This window comes from Melanerpes formicivorus, unplaced genomic scaffold, assembly GCF_026170545.1.
Source record: "Melanerpes formicivorus ecotype bairdi unplaced genomic scaffold, bMelFor1.0.p_v2 SCAF_7, whole genome shotgun sequence".
Taxonomy (NCBI): Eukaryota; Metazoa; Chordata; class Aves; order Piciformes; family Picidae; genus Melanerpes; species Melanerpes formicivorus.
In genome coordinates this window covers 6,997,224-7,010,511 of record NW_027142359.1, presented here as the reverse complement: position 1 = coordinate 7,010,511, position 13,288 = coordinate 6,997,224, and the positions used below count along the sequence as shown (strand labels likewise).

Genomic DNA, 13,288 nt, shown 5'->3' with positions numbered 1-13,288 from the left:
GGACCTCCAAAGGTCATCTAGTCCATCCTCCTGTGCATTAAGCAGGGGCATCTTCAACTGGATCAGGCTGCCCAGAGCCCTGTCAAGCTTCACCTTGAATATCTCCAGGGATGAGGCCTCAACTACCTCCCGGGGCAACCTGTTCCAGTATTCCACCACCCTCATGCTAAAGAAACTGTTCCTAACATCCAATCTCAATCTGCTCTTCTCTAGCTTGAAGCCATTGCCCCTCATTCTATCACCACAGGCCTTTGTAAACAGTCTCTTTCCATCCTTATTGTAGGCCCTCTTCAGGTACTGGAAGGTTGTTATTAGGTTTCCCCAGCGCCTTCTCTTCTGCAGGCTGAGAGACTTGGGACAGTTTAGTCGGGAGAAGAGGTGGCTAAGAGGGGATTTTATGAATGTTTATAAATCACAGAATCATAGAACTGTTTTGGTTGGAAAAGTCCTATTAGCCCATTGAGTCCAACCATTGATATCTGAAGGGTGGGTGTCGAGAAGAAAGGGCCAGCCTCCTTTCAGTGGTGTCCTGTGGTAGGACAAGGGACAATGGATACAAACTGGAACACAGGAAATTCCACCTCAACAGGAGGAGAAGCTTCTTTGCTGTAGTAGTGCTAGCCTGGAGCAGGCTGCCCAGAGAAGCTGTGGGGTCTCCTTGTCTGGACACTTTTGAGACCCATCTAGATGTGTTCCTGTGCAGCCTTCCCTAGGTGATCCTGCTCTGGCAGGGGGGTTGGACTGAATGATCTCTGGAGGTCACTTCCAACGCTCACCATTCTATGATTCTATGACTGCAGCGATTCATTTAAACTCTGCAATGAAAATGCCCAAGTCTGACAGCACCATCCTACAAACATCAAGCACCGCAACCACCCTCCATCCCATAATTATAGGTTTCTTTTATAGATGCTCTGTATTTTTGCCAATATTCAAAGGGTCCAAGGACCAGATTTCTACTTTTTCATCCAAGCCCAAAAGCTAGCCATGTACCTAAAAGAAGGATTACTCCAAACACGACACATCCAGCAGAACCACAGAATGCATCAGGTTGGAAGGGACCCTCAAAGGCCATCCTGTCCAACCCCCTGTAGTCAGCAGGGATACCTCCAACCAGATCAGGTTGTCCAGGGCCACATCAAGTTCAACCTTGAATGTAGCCAGGGATGGGGCCACAACCACTGAAGCCCTGTACCCAAATGAGTTCCCTCTTGTAGAGGCTGATGGACACTGGGGTGGAATGACAGAGAGATCCAAAGCCATGGGAATGCTGGAGCGCTCCTGTGTGCTTCCCCTCCTCCCCAGCAGCTCAGCACTGCAGTGAAACTAATTATATCTCCTGCAAAGATAAGTGCAGATGTGCTAAGAAAGGCACAAAGCCCCAGCACCTGTGGAACAGGTGGAGCCAGTAGGCTCTTAAGCAACTCCCTGAACAAATGGACGATCCTGCCCTTCTCCCCCCTTCCCTGAGCATATTTTTGGGACTCCAGTTTGACCAGTAACTCCAGCTGGCCCCTCTCACATTTCTCACACCTGCAGCCTTACTGCATGCAGCCTCTCTGCAGTTTGTGAGGGAGGTGGGAGGATGAGCAAAAGGTTCTTGGGTCGCTCCACTACACTGCCAGGAGAGCTGTGGAGTAGGGCCAGGAGCTGCTGGAGCTCAGCTGGAGACAGGTAGGCTGCAGACAGTGTGGGCATGGGCACTGCATGCAGATGGACAGGGAGCAACGTGTCTCAAAGTAAAGCTTTTAGTACAAAGATATCTTGGAAATGGGGATTTTTTGTGTCAGGCAGCATTAGTGCGTCATACAATCACTGAATAGCTTTGGTAAGAAAAGACCTTTTAGATCATTGAGTCCAACCATTATCTAACTCTACTAAGGCTGGTGCCACATCCCTCAGCACCACATCTACACAGCTCTGAGGACAGGGATGAGGACTCCACCACTGCCCTGTGCAGCCTGGGCCAGGCCTTGACAACCCTTTGGGGAAAGAAATTGTTCTTCTTGTCCAACCTAAACCTCCCCTGGGGCAACTTGAGGCCACTTCCTCTTGTCCTGTCATTTGTTCCTTGGGAGAAGAGACCAACCCCCCACCTGGCTCCAGCCTCCTTTCAGAAGTTGTAAAGAGCAATGAGATCTCCCTCAGCCTCCTTTTCTCCAGGCTCTAAACAATGAAAAGTGGTGAGACGGGCCAGAGTAACAAAATCCCTGCAAAGAGAGACAATGGGATGTGCTGGCAAAGCCAGGGATGATGAACTGGAAAAGCGATGGCAAGGTGGCACTGGAGGAGTGCTGGTGAAAGGTCTAGAGAACAAGTCCTCTGAGGAGAAGCTGAGGGAACTGGGATTGTTCAGCCTGGAGAAAAGGAGGCTGAGAGGAGACCGCCTGGCTCTCTACTGTTCCCTGAATGGAGGTAGGAGTTAGGTGAGGGTTGGTCTCTTCTCTGTAGTATCAGGTGATAGAAGGAGACGAAATAGCCTGAAATTGTGCCAGGGGAGGTTTAGGTTGGACATGAGGAACAATTTCTTACCTGCAAGAGTGGTCAGGCATCAGAACAGGCTGCCCAAGGACCTGGTGGAGTCACCATCCCTGGAGGTGTTCAAGAAACCTGTGAATATGGCACTTTGGACATGGTTTAATGGCCATGGTGGTGTTGGGTTGTTGGTTGGAGTAAACGATCTTAGAGGTGTTTTCCAGTTGAGGCAATTTTACAGTAATGCAGACAAAATTTTCACAGAGGCTGAAGAGCAGCACAAACCATGGAGTCAGTTTGCAGAGGTGACAGAGGAAGAGAGGAGACAAAAAAAAAGCCAAAAAAAGAAGTGAAAGCGTTCTACTGCTGCTTGCGAAAAATGCCAGGAAATGAGCAAGATGCTGCTGCCAGGAATAACATTTGTGATACCAAAATGGTTCATCAAAGTGTTTGACATGCAAAACCAGGCCAAGATTTTGGGGGACTTTTTGCCCTTTTTTTGGGTGTATTTTTCTTTCAAAACGACCAGGAGCAGAAGAACTGAACTCTGGCGCTGCGCTGCCAAGGAGTCTGGCATTGCAAATTCCCTAATTAAAGACAGGTCCTTTCTGGGACGCGCCACTTCAGCTGCTGGGAAAACTAAGGTCCTAGGAAAATGGCTTCAGAACTTCTGGAGACACCAAGGCCGTGATTAAAACAAGAACGTTGGGGACACATCCAAGTTCAAACTGGAAGACTCCAGGGAGCAAGCAGAGATGCCTCATCAAGGAAAGGCTGGAGGACCGCAGAATGCCATATGAAAGGAGAAGGAAAAACCTCCTGCTTGTGGGCAATGACACAAACCCAAACCACATCACAGCCCCATACTGCAGCCACAGAATCACAGCATTGTTTCAGCTGGAAAAGACCTCTAAGATCATCGAGTCCAACCATCGACCCAACACCACCCTGGCCATTCAACCATGGCCCAAAGTCCCATATCCACGTTTCCTGAACACCCCCAGGGATAAGGACTCTACCACCTCCGTGAGCAGCCTGGGCTAGGCCTTGACAACCCTTCTGAGGCAGAAGTTATTTCTCATGTCCAACCTAAACCTCCCCTGGTACAGCTGGAGGTCATTTTGTCACCCTATTGGTTATTAATAGAGAAAAGAGACCCCCACCTGGCTCCAACCTCCTTTCAGGAAGTTGTAGAGCCAGAAGTTCTCCATTTCAGCCTCCCTGTGTCCAGGCTGAACAACCCCAGTTCCCTCAGCAGCTCCTCACCAGACCTGTGCTCCAGACCCTTTACCAGCTCAATTGCCTCCCTTAAAGTGATGCAAAGCCACAAGAAATAATCTCTTTAAGAGAAAGCTCCCACCCCAGCATCTAGACTAGTGACCAGTGACCCTGCCCTAGTGAGCAGTGAACCTCAAAGCTAACACACCCCAGACCTGCTGCACCATGCTCAAAGGCTCTGCTCCATCAACTAACACATTTCAGAAATGCAGCATCCTTCTGCTTCACTTTTCAACCCCATGTCTGAAAATGACTAAAAGCCATCCCAAGAAGAGGAGAAGCTACAGCTCATGTAACCACCAAAGAGGAGGTTTCCAGTGATGGGAGGAATGCCTGCAGCATGACTTGGCCACACCATGAAGTGCTGGAGATGTCTCCTCATCACTCAACTGCCATAGTAGCAGCGATGTTTCTGAGTCAACAGGCAAGGCACTCACTGGCTGACCACCGAGCCACCTGCGCTGTAACCCAAGCAAGGCCAAGAAGCAGTAACATGAGCCTGGAGAAATGTCAGCAGGGTGCTGCTGGAGGCTCATCTGAGCTATCTTTAGCCAGCTCAAACTTAATCGCCTTAAGCTCCCCGCACAGTCAGTGGAAAGTGGCTGGGACCTCCAAGGGGTGATCCTGGTCTATTCTCAGCACCACTGCTGTGATGGACTGAATCACCCCCAGCAGGTGCCTGCCCTTCTCCATCCTTAGGACGGAAGAGGGGAGATTGAGACTGGAAACTAGGAAGAAATTCTTTACCATGAGGGTGGTGAGACACTGGAACAGGTTGCTCAAGGAGGCTGTAGATTGCCCCTCTCTGGAGGTGTTCAGGGCCAAGATGGACAACACCTTGAGCAATCTGGTCTAGTGGGAGGTGTCCCTGCCCATGGAAGAGGGCTGGAACTAGATGATCTTTAAGGTCCCTTCCAACGTAAACTGTTCTGTGATTCTATGTCTCCTACACCTCTCTACCATAGTCACAGAAACTGAAAGGGATGTCCAGAGTTCACCTGCTCCAGCCTCCTACACACATCAGGACCATCCCCAGCTAATTATCAACATCAGCTCCAGTAGCTGTAGGGCACTGTTTGACACCCCACGCCTTTCCTGTCATCAACCACCAACTGCACATGCAGCCTTCATTACCATCCTTGGAGCCTGGTGGGTCCAGCAAGATCCAACCCTGTCAACAGTTCATCTATCTGGGCAATGTCACTTCACTTTCCATGTGGGAATGCTGTGGGAATGCTGTGGGAAATGGTGTCAAAGTGCTTGTTGCAGTTTGTGTAGTCACCCATGGAAGTCCATGACCATGCCCACAGGAGACTAGGGCTTTCAAGCCCAACTTGCTCTTGGCAAATCTGTGTCTATCAATCTCAATTTACTTTCTTGTCCATCATGTGTTTGGAAACTGACGCCAGTGGCAGGGACTAGTCCATAGCTCCCCAGAACATAAAATCATGGAATAGTTTGGGTTTGAAGGGACCTTAAAGATCATCTATCTCCAACCTCCTGTCATAGGCAAGAACACCTTTCACTAGACCAGGTTCCTCAAAGCCCCATCCCACCTGGCCTTGAACACCTCCAGTGAGGGGGCATCCACAACCTTTCTGAGTGACCTGCTCCAGTGTCTCACCACCCTCACAATGAATAATCTCTTCCTAATACTTAATCTAGGTCTCCCCTCTTTCAGTTCAAACTGTCACCCCTCATATTATTGCCACAATCCCTGATAAAGAGCCCCTCCCTGCTTTACCTTTCTCAAAGATGTCCCCTTATCCTGTTGTCACAGACCTTCCTAAGCACCACAGTTCTTCATGAATGACACACATTGGACCCTACAGTCACATCAGCCAGATTTTCCAGACTGAATTTTATCCAACACCATGGATTTGAACACATCTACCTCCTTGAGGTTGCTGTTAACCTACTGTTCTCTCATTGCTCTCCTTCCCAAGCAGGCTGGAGGGTGCTGGGGCCTGGGTAAAGGCTTTGTATGTGAAGATCGAGAACTCTCTCTGGTTTTGGACCCCTCATTCATTTGGCATCCTGGGTTAGGAACTGGCTGGAGGGGCGAGCCCAGAGAGTGGTGGTGAATGGTGCCACATACAGCTGGCAGCCAGTCACTAGTGGTGTCCCCCAGGGATCAGTGCTGGGCCCCAGCCTGTTCAATATCATTATTAATGATCTGGATGAGGGTATGGAGTCCATCATCAGTAGATTTGCAGATGACACCAAGCTGGGGGCAGGTGTTGATCTGTTAGAGGATAGGAGACCTCTGCAGAGGGACCTTAACAGACTGGACAGATGGGCAGAGCCCAACGGCATGAGATTTGACACATTTAAGTGCTGGGTTCTACACATTGGCCACAACAACCCCATGTAGTGCTACAGGCTGGGGTCCAGGTCAGTGTCTTGTCAGGATTTGTGAGTCATGGGCCTGCTAATAAAGAAGGGGCATTTTCTCTTTTGGTGGCCAACCTGTAATGCTGCAGTTGCCATTAGGCAGCTGTCCTCAGCCTCGCTTGTCCTGCAGGCACCAAGAGACTGTGTCCAGTTCTGGGACCCTCAGATCAGGAAAGATGTTGACTTGCTGGAATGTGTCCAGAGATGGGCAACAAAGCTGGTGAGGGGTTTGGACCACAAGCCCTATAAGGAGAGGCTGAAGGAGCTGGGGTTGCTTAGCCTGGAGAAGAGGAGGCTCACGGGAGACCTTCTTGCTGTCTACAACTACCTGAAGGGAGGTTGCAGCCAGGTGGGGGTTGGTCTCTTCTCCCAGGCAACCAGCACCAGAACAAGAGGACACAGTCTCAAGCTGCACCAGGGAAGGTTTAAGCTGGATGTTAGGAAGAAGTTCTTCATAGAAAGAGTTATTTGCCATTGGAATGGGCTGCCCAGGGAGGTGGTGGAGTCACCATCACTGGAGGTATTTAGGAAGAGACTGGATGGGGTGCTTGGTGCCATGGTTTAGTTGATTAGATAGTGTTGGATGATAGGTTGGACTCGCTGATCTCAGCAGTCTCTTCCAACCTGGTTAATTCTTCTATTCTATTCTATTCTATTCTATTCTATTCTATTCTATTCTATTCTATTCTATTCTATTCTATGAAGAACATTGAGGTGCTGGAGGTATTTAAAAGACACATGGATGTGGTCCTGAGGGACATGGTTTAGTGGTGGCAGCTTAGCAATAGTGGTGGGATTGTGAGCTGTAGGTGAGAGGTTGGCCTTGGTGATGTCAATGGTCTCTTCTAACCTCAGCAGTTCTATGGTTCTGTGACTCTATGAAAGAAAGACATGGAGTACTTCAGCCTTTCATGTACCAGTTATCACTAGGCTGTTTCTGAACTGTCCTTTCCTATTTCATACCCATGTTGGAATCTCCTTGCTAGTCACAGCTCCATCAGCCTTTGTTCTGCCCAACTTCACCCCACACACCCAAGCAGCACTTTTAGATCCCTCCCTTGTCACCAGCCCTTTGCACCCTTTGCCTGCTCTGCTTTTGCACTTGGGACTCCTTGAGAAGCTCCTTGCTTAACCAAGTTGCCTGCTGCTGAAATTCCTGATCTTCCTGCACAACAGGAAGGTTTGCTTCCAAGCACACAATAGGTTTTCTTCAAAAACCAGCCACTACTTAAGCTTAGTCTGTAATTTTTAGGTGGCTGAAGTCAGGTGAAATTAATCTCATGACAATGACAGTCTTGAGACCAAGCAGTAAATGGAAGCCCTCAAGAGTTTTTGCAGAGCCCTGGTGCTGGGCAGCCCATCCTCTCAGTCTTGCTTTGATGCAAATTCCTGCAACGCACCCCAAGGCAAGCAGCAAGAGATCAATCATGAGGACCCAGCCACCATTTTGAGGCAAAATGAAAAATCTCAAGGAAACTCACACCAGGAGGTCAGCCTGGAGCGAGGGCCAAGCCCTGATGAAGCCTCTTAAGGCAGAACTGGACAAACCTGTAAAAGTCCTGATTGTACCCACCAGTACATGTGTGCAGGCTGGTTGGGGTGGATCACCACCCAGGTCATGAGAATCAGGTCATCAAGGTCCCACATGGGCTGGCAGTTCACTGAGCAGACCACTGGCTGTTAGCAGTGACTAGGCAATTCCTTAGCAATTAGTCAAGCAGGGCGCCTGAAGTTTATTATCGCAGGAGCTGGATAAGTCACCAGGCGTTGTGGCAATAGCTGTGGGTGTCCACAAGCAGCACTGACCATCAGTCAGTCCTCTGATGTCAACTGTCCAGTGTCCCCTGGGTTGGGCAGCAGCATATGGAGAGTACCAAGAGCATCACTGCTTCTAGGAAAGGATGATGACATGGAGGAGGCAACCAAAAGCCAAGATATCTGCCTGGGACAATCTCGGCAGTTCAGCCTGGGTGTAGTCTCCAGCTGAGCACAAGCAGCTGAAACTCTGACCTAAAGGAGGCAGCTTGGGGGTAGAGCTACAGTTCTTCAGGGGCTGCTGATAGGAGACCCTCTGTATCCCACAGGCATCTTAGAAAAAGAAAGAAGGAAATGGGAAGAGGACACTAGTCAAGCATGGCCTTAGGAAGAACTGCATTAACCAAATGTTGCTCAGACATAAGGACCAGAGTGGCAGGAGGCATTTTTGCAGTGGAGTGCAGAAGACGCTTCATTGGTTGGAAAAGCCATTAACCCAGCAGCCTGGGCAGCCTGGGCCAGGCCTTGACAACCCTTTTGGGAAGAAATTGGTCCTTGTGTCCAACCTAAACCTCCCTTGGGGCAACTTGAGACTATCACTTATTCTTTGGGAAAAGAGACCAATCTTTACCGGGCTCCAACCTCCTTGCAGGAAGTTACAGTGAGCCAGAAGGTCTCCCCTCAGCTTCCTTTTATCCAGGCTGAACAATCCCAGTTCCCTCAGCTGCTCCTCACAAGACTTGTGCTCTAGACCTTTCACCAGCTTCACTGCTCTTCCCTGGACCTGCTCCAACACCTCAGGACCAAGAATCTTCATTCCTGCAGAATAAATAATACCAGCATGGCTCTTCATCTGAGATGGGAGCACTGGAAACCACTAGGAAACCACTAAGAAACCAAAGCCAGTCTCCTGACTGAAACTCAAGAGGTTCTCTTACCTTTCTGTTGTGGGTTTACCTGTGTCAGGTAGGCAGGCACTCTAAAAACAGCCAGGGAAACCTCAACTTGCAAACTGCTGCAGTATAAAGATGAAAGATGAAGATTCCCCAAGTCAACAACTGCACCTTTTGCATGACAATGAGGTGCAAAAATGAGGCATAAACACCAAGAACACCTCGAGGTGGTTGATAGAAGCTTCCCAGAGAGGTAATTTCTGATCTGAAGATAAGCTTAAAGGTTTAATCTGAAATGCTAACGAGCAAGGAAAGCCAGGGAAGTTCTGAAGGACTTGAGAGTGGAGATACCATCTCATCATCTCTCATTGTAGGGTGGGATGGAGTCTTTTGCCACAGGGCAGGCAGTCCCCAGTTTCTGCCGTACTTCCCCAGCCCCATGGAGGGAACAATGCAAGGTAGCTGCCACAAATCACAAGGGTTAAGTGACAGGGCTTTTACAGTGCCAAATGGAAGTAACAAAATGCAGGAAGCATCCTGTCAGATGTCACTTAGCAGCCACATCATGGGGGAATCTGGGAGTGGGATTTGCCTACATAGTAGGAATTCCTCAGCCCATGAGGAAGCAGAAATGGCAAGAGGGGCAGAATCTAATCTTGGCCTGGAATGAAGGGGAAAGATTGCTCAGCTCCAGCTTTATCTTGGGGAGCAAACACACACTTTGGCACTTCATTGTTTTACTGAGCAGCCTCTGCTCCTCCTTGTCCCATAGGATTCTTGCCTTAGGCACAAGATGGGAAAGAAAACATAGTGCAGGAGAGCACCTCTGCTACAGGGGGTCTAACAAAGCAAGTACAAAAGCCCCATCGTGTATTAGAGAGCTGCAAGGAGAAAAATGAAAATTGGTTCTCCTCCCCCTATACTCTGCCCTGGCTGAGGCCACAGCTGGAGTCCTGGGTCTAGTTCTGAGCTCCCCAGTTCGTGAAGGATGGGGACTTGCTGGAAGGCTACAAAGGTGCAGAGGGGACTGGAACATCTCTGTGATGAGGAAAGACTGAGAGAATTGGGGCTTTTTAGTCTGGAAAAGAGAAGACTGAGGGGGGAATCTCACCAAGGATGATCAATACTTCAATAGTGGGTGTCAGGAGGATGGAAAGAGGCTTTTTCTAGTGGTGCCCAGTGACAGGAGAAGGGGGAACAGGTATGAACTAGATTGTAAGTTCCATCTAAACATAAGGAAGAACTTCTTTAAGGGTGATGGAGCACTGGAACAGGCTGTCTAGAGAGGTGGTAGAGTCTTTATCTCTGGAGAGATTCAAAACTCACCAGGATGTGTTTATGTGTGACCCTGCCTTGGAAGGGAGGTTGGACTGGAAGATCTCCAGAGGTCCATTCCAATTCTCACCATGCTGGGATGCATAAAACTGCATTCCCAGGGCCTCCTTGACTGCAGCTACAAGGAAGCCCCTAACTTAGTCTGTTTGCATTGTGTTTTCTCTCTGAGCACATGGCAGGGATGGGAACAGCATGAGAACAGCACCAAAAACTCAGGAGATGATGATGATGATGAAATTACCCAGCTGTCCACTTAAGACCTACCTCTGCTCTGCAATGGATTATCTCATGTGGGTTGGCTCAGAGAAGGCTGCTGAGCTTCCACGTGCAGGGAAACCAACTTGGATCCTAGAAGCAACATCCTTGTGCTAACAAGGAGCTCCACCTATACTAATTAGCCCTGCCTTTCAACAGGCTTAATTAGGTGGGGCACCATCCTGGGCTGTTGTGGCGAGACAGCTTCCGGTTCTGAAGCTGGCTTGTGCCTGCACTGAGGACTTGGGCACTGTGCTACCTGGTGTCACACACAAGGGACCTGTGTGTTGGACTGGGGGCTCCTCCTGTGCCTTTAATTCAACTGGATTATAACCTGCAGATATTGAAACTTAGGGTCTAAACATTCTGTCAAGAGGGAAAATCCTTTGACTGTGGTGAAACAAATCCCAGAATCCCAGCATGGTGGATTGGAAGGGATCTCTGGAGATCATCCGGTCCAACCCCCCTGCTAAAGCAGAGGCACCCACAGCAGCTTGCCCAGCATCACAGTGGCCAGCTGGGTTTGGAAGCTCTCCAGAGGAGACTCCTCAACCTCTCTGGGCAGCCTGCTCCAACATTCTCACATGAAAGAAATTTCTCCTCATGATCAGGTGGAACCTCCTGGGTTCCAGTTTGTGCCCACTGCCACTTGTCCTGTCACTGGGCACCACTGAGGAGAGTCTGGCCCCATCCTCTTGTTCCCCACAGGTCCTTTATCTCTTGCTGATGATCAGATCCCTTCTCAGGCTGCTCTTCTGCAGGATCAACAGCCCCAGGTCTCTCAGCCTTTTCTCCTCACAGAGATACTCCAGGCCCCTCAGCATCTCTGTAGCCTCCACTGGGCTCTCTCCAGTAGTTCCCTGTCTCTCCTGGACTGGGAAGACCCGAACTGGACCCAATACTCCAGTTGTGGCCTCACCAGGGCAGAGTAGAGGAGAAGAACCTTGATCTGCTGGCCATGCTCTTCTCCATGCACCCTAAGAGACCACTGGCCTTCTTGGCCATGGGGGCCCATTGATGGGGAACTTGCCCACTAGCACTCCCAGGTCCTCCTCCATGGATCTGCTTCCCAGCAGGTGACCCCTCACCTGTACTGCTGCAGGGAGTTCTTCCTCCCCAGGTGCAGGACCCTACACTTGCCCTTGTTGAACTTCATGAGGTTCCCCTCTATTCATCTCTCCAGCCTGTCCAGATCTGGCTGAATGGCAGCACAGCCTGCCAGGGTGTCAGCCAGTCAAATACTGCAAATGGAAGAAGAACCTCAGGAACAAACCCTGGAAATCTGAAGCACAGTTCAGATCTGCCTGAAAAGCTCCACCTGGCCACTGGTATTAGATGTAAAGACAATCCTTTGGTCTTCCTGAGGAAAATTAATCAGATAATCTAAATGAGGGTCAGGGTCCCCATATGTCCCACAGCAATCATAGAATCATTTAGACTGGAAAAGTCCTTTAAAATGGAGTCCAACCATTAACCCAACACTACCAAGCCCACTGCTATATTATATCCCAGTGTAGAACAAGCTGCTGGTAAAACCTTAGACCTGCTCAAATCAGCTTCCTTGGCCCCTGGAAGGGTTTCAGTCTAACACCAGCTTGTCTTCTGCTTCCTCCCCATTTAATTTCCTTCAGGTCTTCAACAGGAAAGTTAAAATGTGGCTCCTGGAAGCATCCCAACCTGAATTAATGGGAATTCTTGAAGGCATGCATCAACCTTTGTGTCTGTACACCTTGGAAAGATGGGCACACAGCCCATGGGTTTAGTTTTATAGTTTTTTTTCATGGCTAAATGTAATTTCTTGAAAGCATTATCCTTTGGGATGGAAGCTAAAAAATCTGATTTGGTTTGGAATGTTAATCTGTGTTCCTACAACAGACATTTTACTACTAAAAGGGTAACAAAGACAACCTGGCTGCTCGACCTTAGCTGAACCTTCTGCCCTAATTTGACCTCTCAGAAGGAATGGCCGTGGCTGTCACCCCACAGCAGAAACCCAGAGATCTTGCTGAGCACAGCCACTCCAGTATGCTGCCTGTTGCAAAAAAAATGACCTGTTTGGACAGATTTGGTGCTCAAGTGAGACTCTGAGTAAGCCCTATCACCTGATCTGGAATTGTACCAGAGGACACTGTGGGAAGTCAGAGCATTGCTCATTTTAAGATCGTGGGCCTGTCAGGGAGCAGAACCAGCCCAAAGAGCTTCAGCAATCTGAAAGCACATGAATAATGTTGCTTCTTCATCCACAGAATCACAGAACTGTTTGGGTTGGAAAACACTTCTAAGATCATCAAGTCCAATCATCAACCAACATGACCATGGCCATTAAACCATGTCCAAAGTGCCACGGCCACAGGTTTATCGAACACCTCCAGGGATGGTGACTCCACCACTTCCCTGGGCAGCCTGTCACTCTCGCAGCAAAGAAATTGTTTCTCATCTCCAACCTAAACCTCCCCTGGCCCTATTTCAGGCCATTTCCTCTCATTCTATCGCCTGATACTACAGAGAAGAGACCAAACCCCACCTGGCTCCAACCTCCTTTCAGAGAGTTGTAGAGAGCAAAGAAGTCTCCCCTCAGCCGCCTCTCCTCCATGATCCTCCAGTTTTTGAAAAAGCAAACTGTGTTTGTGTTAAGCTAGTGCCAGCTCACTCCTCGAGCTTTCTGGATCCACTTCCCTCACATCCACACTCTCTAACTCTGAACATTCAGAGTGAGCCTCAAGTCACAAACCTAAAACTCTGCAGACCTACAGTAGGTGACAGCAGAGATAAAATATTCCCTTGTGCTAATCATCTGTATTAATCTAGCCCAGGGAACAATTTGAGCTGCTCATGGCAGTGACTCAGTCTGCTCTCTGTTTACCAAACCCTTTCAGAACGATCTGTTTAAAATCACCCAGCGA

The 13,288-nt window shown here is 49.2% G+C and overlaps 1 protein-coding gene across 5 annotated transcripts in view; it reads right to left on the bottom strand.

Moving 5' to 3' along the window:
* The window catches only part of PDE4B (phosphodiesterase 4B), a 288,611-nt gene that overhangs the window by 53,158 nt on the left and 222,165 nt on the right, over positions 1-13,288 (bottom strand). The window contains exon 5 of one of the 5 annotated variants that reach the window (XM_068140849.1): positions 12,291-12,306. The exons of the other annotated variants lie outside the window; for them this stretch is intronic. Coding sequence (XP_067996950.1) covers positions 12,291-12,306 — 16 coding nt within the window. The remainder of the gene's footprint in view (positions 1-12,290; positions 12,307-13,288) is intronic. 5 annotated transcript variants of the gene reach the window in all.